The following is a 9116-nucleotide window of genomic DNA, read 5'->3' as shown; positions in this document are numbered from 1 at the left end:
TGTACCAACAACATACATTACATTAATACTTTATTGTACATTTCTATGAAAGTTAAAATCATTTGATTTTCCAGTCATTTCTCTTTGTAAAACACCGATCTCTTCTTTTTGGGAAATTCTCTTACCCCTGTATCTGACTGACAAAAAAAAAAAAAAAAAGTTAATTAACAATCTTATCAATTTGCATGTCACTCAAATATCACGTAAAAGCCAATATTCATAATACATTTGTATTTTTATAATAACATTTTACAAATTATTCAGTGTTTTTGTGTCAATGTTACAAAATGAGAACTAAACAACAGAGAAATTTGATCACAAAACATGCACAGTACTTACTAACTCATATGTGTTCAGTTTTTCAAATATGTAGTGAGGATTGGGTTCTTCGGAGCAGCTGACCGAATCCCCATTATCCATCATCTACGGGAGAGATTTGTGTAATAAATAAACCTATTTTCATTACTGTTCAACTGGAAATAATAATTAAAAAAAAAAGCTTTGTATTTTTCATAAAGGAGTTCCTTAAAGATCTTTACATGCCATTTTCAATGTTGTCTTTAATCAGTTCATTCAACCAAATTAGACGCCTACTGTAGATTTCCAGTTTTACATGACTAAGAAGAAAGTCAGGCAATGTTTAAAAGCAGATTTAAAAATATATACTGTATATATATATATATATATATATATATATATATATATATATATATATATATATATATATATATATATATAGTGTGTGTGTGTGTGTGTGTGTGTAAGAATTAAAGCAACTACACATCATAGCTCTCCATTGAGTCAATTGGTTTTAGTTTAATTTTGTCATTCATTCAAATGCTCTTTCACTAAAAGTTACTGTAACATTTCTGTAAACAATACAATATTATAGTGGTAGATACTTTTTAATAGTTCACAGTCTAATCTGAGTTTTAGCTTCTCTTTTTTAACGTGTGCTAGATGGTTCCTAGTTCTTAAATATAACCAATTTTGCTGACGTATCTGATTTTATTTGCTGCACAGGCCAATAGCCTCCAATAACTTGTCACAGTTGTCGCTAAAGCTACTGTAGTGTTTTCACATGCCTTGTAAAACTACATATCTGCTGTGGTATGTAGTACTAGTACCTCTAGACAAGGATGGAACACATTTAACAAGAAAAAAACTAAAAACTAAAATAAAACAGAAATAACCTTTTCAACTAGATAGCCAAAGCTTGATCACAAACATGACTGGCTGACATTCACGATAGTGATCTAAGCAGCGAATGAAGACGTGTGGTTTTCTACACTTGCACACAATAGAGAAAGTAAAATAAACCTTATTTCACACTAGAACCCTGACAGGTAATTAACTCAACTGTTTCTTTTCAAACGTTACAGTTGTGAGTTAAAATATTTAAGGCGATGCAAACAACTTAAATGACTTTTTGAAGCTGATTCGTTCATCCTTCGAAAAGCAAGATTGTAATCAGTGATCATGTTGTTGAGGCAGGATTCTCAGGATTAATTTGGTTTAAACACTCTGAAGTGAAGGTGGAATTATTTACTGAAACTGCTAAGTGATGTTGCTTTAACCCGTAATTTACAAAGTGGTGACAGGTTTTGATACAATGGTTATTTATTAAGTCAAGTAACAAGTTTTGTGTACTTGTAAACATCTGACACTTCTATTTCCATGTATTCTCCATGAAAAAAGGAGCTCACTCAGAGTTACAGCTTTTCTTTAAGTGGTAAAAAACAGTCTCAAAGCCTTGATTACTATACGCAGCGACAAAGCATGGTTTTCACAGATACCTACACAAGTGCATACCTCTAAAGATGCTTGTAACTCATTAATGCTTCTTTTCCCACCTGGAAGCCAGCCATAAGACCAGTGCTGAGAAGTACAGATCTGAGCGACTAATGCAAGCACTGCAAGGTGCAGAACGCTTTTTCTTGCCAGCGCCATTGGAACTAAAAACAAAAGAAGGTACAGTACCAGTACATCTCTACTCTCTCTCTCTCTCTCTCTCTCTCTCTCTCTCTCTCTCTCTCTCTCTCTCAAAATGGTCATCAATCAACTACAAACTACTTCTAGGTGGTATTTCATTTCACAAAACATCCCCTTAATTTCACATATGTCAAGATTTCCTTAAAATGCAATATACTTTAAGTCTCAATACAACTATCTTAAAACATGTTAACATTAGGCATCAGTAAATCTTTAAATAAAAGGTAAGTATACTAAACAACTTACTGTGCAAGGTCAGCCTCTTCACAAGAAGTGAAGCATTAGTGTTCGCTTACACTTTTATACATCAGTATAGCTGTGTCACTGTGGGACCATACAGGGCCTTCACCATCCACTGCCATTAGAACATAATCCCCTTTAAACAAATCGTTGAAAACATAATTGCCCCCAGGTACATATCCTTCCTATTTGTGAATACCTGAGGGGCATATTCATTTTCAGAAAATAATACCCAAAGTGAAGTGTAATGTTCAGTGCTCAAAATGTATGTATCATGTGTAGAGATAATTAATTTGACATTTCGCAGACTTAAAAATGACTGTTTTTCTAAAATTACATCTGTTGTGCTCTCTGTCGGTTTTAATGCATCCTACTTCTTAATTAACCAGCCATATATTTTCCATTATGGCCGGTCACTGAAGATCCTTATATACCCCAGTCATTCGTTTATATATTAATGATAAATATTTCTAGAACTCAACCACTGACTTTGAGGGGTAATCAATACAAAGGCTTTTCGACTACTTACTATTTATTTTACCTTTTTCGTGCTACTTGGCCTGTTGAATTGTTTATCTTTCCATTATAACAGACTGTGTCCTTCTCACACATAGAGTTTTCATAAACAAATAGCAAAACAATGCTTTAGTCACACAGACTGATGTCAATACAATATGAAATTTCAAATAAATCATTTTAATACTGAAATTTAAATATGCAACATTCTGGTATTTCCATGAAAAAAAAGGCTGAATATAGTTGTGTTTTTTTCTAAATGTAGTTGATATTGCATTCTGCATATACAAAGACACCATAAACTTCCTCAAGACACCAGTTTACAAAAAATAAACAATGGTGCAAGCTACAGTATGATTGTAGAGTAGCAAATATCAAGCCCAATCCACACTCTTATGCGCAATGATAATAATTGCATTTACATATTACCATTTTCAATATAACATTTCAAATAAAGCATTTGTTAATTCACCATCACAAATGCAACACATTTTTTTTTTGTTAGAGGAGTCATAACATACACAAAGCTATGCCTTTTACATGATTTTGGTCTTTTAAAATCTTTTTTTTTTTTTTTTTAAGTTACAAAGAAGACACATTTAAAGTTTTCAAGTTTCAGTCACTCAGTGACCATTGCAAATAAATGCTGATCAGAAATAATCTTTTCTAATCACAATATGGCGCTGCTCCATGCAACATACAAATGTTAAAATAAGTACGAACAATTCTAAAAATATATCTGCAGTTTGGGACCTTAGAACTAGGGCTCTGCTGCTGTAGCATATTAAGAAAAAGTATATACAAATGAACACATCTTTGCAGTAATATATTACACACACAACATGCTTGCTTCACTAGGAAGATTGCCAGCCTTATTACATGGCAGTGTACATCAAGCACTGTGCTTCAGCCTTCATATCTTTAAAAAATGGGTAGAATACAGTACAGTACCAAATAATATGAACATACTTCTTAATTATGTTTCAGATTTACTTTTAAGTACACATCTACACACATGAACAGCCCTGGATATGTGGAATATAACAGTTAACTTGATGTGACTCATTGTAATAACATTCTTTAAAAAAAAAAATTGTATAATAATGTAGCAACACTGGTTTTCAGCATTTGGTTAGGCGTAAAGATAGATGCTTTAAAATGGAATACATGTGCATTGCATCACTTGATACTTGATGGCTAGAGTATTAGGTTTATGATTGGGCTGTTGAAGACAGTGGCTGCATTGAGAGGGACAATAAGATGCATCTCAAGGGCTACCTCAGGTACAGTACTAGCCTAGGGTCCATTTTTAAAAATCTTAAGTACACCAAAAGATGGTATATTAACTGTCTCTTGTTAACATTTGCAATCTTTTTTCTTGTTTGAAACATCAGAGCTCATAGACCCATAAAGACACTGTGATACCATTCTGCTCTATAAATAAATACACACTTTTCCAGTTAAATATTCTGCAATAGTATACATCCCTCTAAGAATTTCCAAGTCTAACTGACAACTTATATATACATATTTAAATGCTGCTGTAATGTACAGTGCGGGGTGGAGTGGTGAAGCAAACAAACACAAGTACATAAACTAATATAAATATTACATAGAAGTGCTTAAAATGTATGAGCACTATTTTAACTTTCTAAAAATAATGGCTTTTTATCTCAGTTGGCAGAACACAGTAGTGTGCAAATAAAAAGTAGCATACATTTAAAACAAACAATGTATTATACAAAATAATGTAAGAGCAACTACTACTGCTACAGCGCTGGCCAAAAGATTTGCATCACCCTGTAGAATGAACTCATTTTGCTTCATAAAGTCGAATGAAACCTGCTGAATAATGCTACGTTAACATATTGAATTACATACCACTTTGTAGTTTCCCATATACTTAATGAAAAACTGACAAATTGAAAAATGTGACATTTCAAAATCCAACATGAAATACTGTACAACTATTCTGGCTTCCAGTGGACTTTTCCAATATAATTTTGTAGTTTCTTTGATTACATGATGTTAAATAAATCTATATTATGTAAAATCATATAATTTTATGTTTAATTATGTCTTAATCCGAAAATTCTAGGTGATGCAAAACTTTTCGCCATAGCTGAATACCCAATTTCATATACATTTAATACTGTCAAATTTCATGACCTAAAATAATTAATTTACATCAGTATCATTTACATCAGCAATTGTTTTTGGCATTTACACAGAAAACATAGGTATAAGACAATATAATACAGCTTTTAGCATTTTTTTTTGTTACATTAAGGACAAGTGCATAGCAAAATATAATTATTTAATACAGTTATAAAAAAAAAAAAACAACAACACACAGATCCTGGCCAATCGGCATTTAAAAATAATATGGTTAAGGCAGAGTTATTCATTTAAAGTTGGCATAATCTGAGAAAATATCGACAAAGTCCTGTACCACTCTATAGCAAAAGTCGTACTGTTCCTGGAAAAGAAATATTCACCATTAGTGGATTCTGTCATCAACACAAGTATCAATAATCTAAAATTCCAAGTTGTATTGTAATGCATTGTGTGTACCTTGAAAGGGAGACATAATCATAATTTTAAAAAGGAAGAAGAAATGGGTGTTTGCCATTTATACTGGCCAGATTTAAGCATTTAAATTAAGCCTGATCTTTTTCCATTTGTGTTTTTTATACACTAAAAGGTAGATTTGAGGGTTCAACCCTTCCAATCCCATTTTCATCTTAATTATTATTATTATTATTATTATTATTATTATTATTATTATTATTATTGGTAGTAGTTGTAGTAGTAGTCGTAGTAGTAGTCATAGTCGTACATACCAGTGTTTGCACCATATGGGGTCTCTGCATGCGTAAACTTTTCACAGTTTGAAACACGTCTAAAAGACCTTCAGCCTTCACTCGCTCAAGGATGTTACTGAGTGCAACAAATGTACCCGTCCGTCCAGCTCCGGCGCTGTAACAAACACACATAGCTGCTCTGGCATTGAAAGATAACAATGTTTCAACACAATATAAAATGTTGTTCAGCAAAGCAACTTAAACAAAACACAATACAAGCCAAGCCAGTAAAAATAAAATATTTCTATCAGAGTTTATATTCTGGCGCTGCATACAGTACTAGCAAAGTATTCTCCAATCCTTGTCTTGCGTGAGGATGAGTCACACAGCAAAGCAGGAGACCCTAAAGGATGGTAGATGTGAATAGGTTTGATCCCAGCAGACATGAGAAAGCCTTAAATGCGACTTAAATGAACAGGTAAGCCTGGGTAACTGCTGTTCCTGCTGTCGGCTGATTTTATCAGATTAAGGAAAACGCTGAACTGCACAACATTTCACATTTATTTGTCTCTAATTGATTCTGGATCACATAATCTTCCAAATCAATCCCAGAGGTACCCTTTTCATTAAAAAAATACTTAACCCAGTGCAACTTTGCAAATAAAGGTACTAAAAATATACCAGCAGCTTTAACATAATGAGAAATAACACTTATTTGATTCAATTTACTTTGCTTCTGTTAGAATTTGAGCAATGCCAACACAAGCAATTTAACAAAAGTTTATTAATTCATCCCACATCTGAAAATGACTACTTAAAGACACTTGACCCTGCTGCAACCCTGTGAGCTACTGCAGGTATGAGAGGTGACTGCAGCTCAGGGTTTTTGTATTTCTGTCTGTAGAAAATAAGTAAAACAGCACAGAGTTATCGTTTTAATTGTTGAAGCATCATCAGTATTTAGAACCCCAATAGACTGAACGTTATTAACCATATTATCCTCTGCCCTTCTCCAATAAAATACATTGTGCTGCAGCAGTATTTGCAGCGACCTGGCTGTGGGGTTACCTGCACTGCACTATGATTGGGTGGCTGTGGTGTTACCTGCAGTGCACTATGATGGGGTGGTTCCCAGACTGCTGTTGTTGTTTCTGCACAGCTGCTATGATGTCGATCATCCCTTTCCCGTCGGCTGGGATCCCGATTTCAGGCCAGCCGTGGAAGTGGAACTGGCGGACCAGCCTCGTCTGTTTCTCCTGGAGAGAAAACACTTCACATCAGATCATAAGCATCAAGCGCCTCCACATTCCATGCATGTATTTATAAACCGAGCAATACATGAATGTATCTCTTACTGTGTTCATTTAGCTGTTTACTGTGTATTCACTTTAGTTTGCAGTATACTAAAAACAAGTACACTGGTAAATACAAAGTTAGAACTACCAGTATCATGAAAATGTAATTCACCACGACCCCTCTATGTGGATGTAAAAATATAAATATAAAATACATATGTAAATAACAACAGATGTCCTAATATCCCCAGATTCTCTCAATAAGTTGTATTTCATTTCCTAAGTTTCATCACAATTTATCGTATAATAATAAGACGTTCTCTTGATAAACTACTTGTGTAGATGTGACATATGTATGTACATAAAGACCGACAGTCAGTATATCCCTAGATAAATGCCCAAACATCTCCAGATAAATGAAAAACTAAATAAGTAATTTGTAAAGCACCACATATGCATGGACGTTCGTATGGGTACCTCCACTATAGCCCTGTCACCAGGAAAATGCACAAGGTCATTTATCACACAAATAGAAAATTGTATTCAAATCTGAATGATCACAGACTCAAAACCACCATACCCCATTAGAGGGCACTGTTAAGGTCTTGCTTTCTGAATAAACTGGGTATTCCAGCTCTGAAAACGACCCAAAAAACATAAACACAAATAAAAAATGCATGCACGCACACGGACACATTTTAAAAGATAACTTACTGGGCTGAATGACAGCATAAAATCTCTCACACTGCAAGTGTCACAGCGAGCATCCCCCTTTATCTCTACTGTCCAGTCTCCATGTGTTACAGAGCCCTCTGACGGCCAGTACTGGAAGCACTTGTCCTGTAAAACGAGAAGGATACATTATATAATTAAAACTTATTCAGTTATGCATATTTCATTTTTTTTCTAGCTGAAACCACACATTGTTTCCTTTCTCTATATGCTTCTAATTTCCACTTGCTTTCCTACTCGGCACATTATGAACAGCTGACAATGTGCATGCTGAAAGGGTTTTCATACTAGCTCTTTTTTTAGTCAAAATGTCAGTAAATAAAGTTTAGAAAGACAGTAAGCTTTTTATGACAGCCTGGAATTTGACTACTGGTCACTAACTAATTCCTTTATAAAACACACCTGTTCTCTTTCTTGTAGCTCTGTGAGCATTACAATAGAATGAGACTTCCATTCCCACACCATTCGCCAGAAATCATCCACTGTCTGTGACAGAGGGCCCTGGGTTGCAATGAAGTAATCCTTCTGTCGATAGCCCTGAACAAACCAAAAAAACAAATTTACAAGCCATACTCTAGAGAAATATTAATTCATATTACAAAATGTTTGTTTACAGAAAATGGCACATCTGCATTTTTTAAAAACACTTCTTCATAAACTCTTAGGGACCATAAAACTGTAAGTTGTAAAACCAAACATTTTATCTAATGTTTTTATCAATGATGTGACCAAACATTCAGGGCTTTTTTAATTTAATCTTTAGCTCAGTTTGTGCGCTTAATCTACTCTCCAACCCACAATAATAATAAAAAAAATAAAATAAATGAATGGGCTTGCACTATAGAATCACATGCACTATAAAATCTGCACACATATTATGTTTGGCCTTGTGACAGGGAGACCCTGTTGCTGGTTCTTGAGTGCATGTGTGCCTTTATGGAAGCAGCTGGGACACGCAACAGGAGAAGCGTTGCTAAGGAACTAATTGAGCTGGTAGGCTTGCCTGTCGCTGAGCTGATCGGGAGGTCCTGATTGGCTGGGGGGCGTGCCCGGTGAGGCTGCGCGCAACTCAAAAGGCATCTGAGCCTCAGCTCGAGGAAACTGCACTGCCATGCTACACAGAGGGGTGCTTTGTTGACATCAAGGAGGAGAATGTCTGCTCCGCAGGATTAACTACACAAAACCCTTCCACTGCAAGATGGTGGTCGTGAAGGCATTGCCCAGCCAAGGCCGTTTGAAGAGGCCGGAGTCACCGTAAGGATGCCGGGAGCTCAGAAGTAGGTCAATTTAGGGGATGTTGATGCCACAGTATAGAGAGTGTTTGCATAGAGAAGTAGGTTCCTGGAGCAGGATGTTCCTTTTAGTGAGACTAGCGCTTGCCTTGTGTGGCACACTTATTTTTAGCTTTGTTTTGTTTTCTTTGCTTTATTAAATGTGACACTAGGGGTACTACTGCTGGTACCCTTGTGTCAGCACTAGTGTTGATTAAATCTGCACACCTGTGCGGCGTGTCAACACTCAATTCTGTGTCTGCCTC

General features: G+C 35.2%; 2 protein-coding genes across 7 annotated transcripts in view; both read right to left on the bottom strand.

Annotated features, from left to right (window-relative positions):
* Positions 1-17: 17 nt before the first annotated feature.
* On the bottom strand, positions 18-2248 carry gnrh3 (gonadotropin-releasing hormone 3). The gene is made up of 4 exons (XM_058985206.1): positions 2239-2248; positions 1813-1955; positions 340-423; positions 18-137 (listed from the first exon to the last, which is right to left on the bottom strand). Exons 2-4 carry the CDS (start codon positions 1948-1950, stop codon positions 75-77), a joined length of 285 nt encoding a protein of 94 aa, XP_058841189.1. The 5' UTR covers positions 1951-1955; positions 2239-2248; the 3' UTR covers positions 18-74.
* Positions 2249-2907: 659 nt separating this feature from the next.
* LOC117418159 (receptor-type tyrosine-protein phosphatase epsilon-like) overlaps positions 2908-9116 on the bottom strand; it is a 55506-nt gene continuing 49297 nt past the window's right edge. For all 6 annotated transcript variants that reach the window (XM_034030798.3, XM_058985205.1, XM_034030802.3 and 3 more), the window contains 5 exons: positions 7982-8116; positions 7562-7687; positions 6657-6808; positions 5592-5727; positions 2908-5227 (listed from right to left, as the gene is read on the bottom strand). In XM_034030798.3, coding sequence (XP_033886689.2) covers positions 5153-5227; positions 5592-5727; positions 6657-6808; positions 7562-7687; positions 7982-8116 — 624 coding nt within the window. In that variant the 3' untranslated portion in view covers positions 2908-5152. The remainder of the gene's footprint in view (positions 5228-5591; positions 5728-6656; positions 6809-7561; positions 7688-7981; positions 8117-9116) is intronic.

Source organism: Acipenser ruthenus, chromosome 13, assembly GCF_902713425.1.
Source record: "Acipenser ruthenus chromosome 13, fAciRut3.2 maternal haplotype, whole genome shotgun sequence".
NCBI lineage: Eukaryota > Metazoa > Chordata > Actinopteri > Acipenseriformes > Acipenseridae > Acipenser > Acipenser ruthenus.
The sequence above is the reverse complement of the archived record's forward strand: the minus strand, read 5'-3'. Positions and strand labels throughout refer to the sequence as shown.

Coding starts and splice junctions, on each gene's coding strand:
- gnrh3 (XM_058985206.1), bottom strand. CDS start 1,950: ATGGCGCTGGCAAGAAAAAGCGTTCTGCACCTTGCAGTGCTTGCATTA. Junction 424..1,812: donor AGTTACAAGCATCTTTAGAG/GTATGCACTTGT, acceptor TCTCTCCCGTAG/ATGATGGATAATGGGGATTC. Junction 138..339: donor AACTGAACACATATGAGTTA/GTAAGTACTGTG, acceptor TTTTTTTGTCAG/TCAGATACAGGGGTAAGAGA.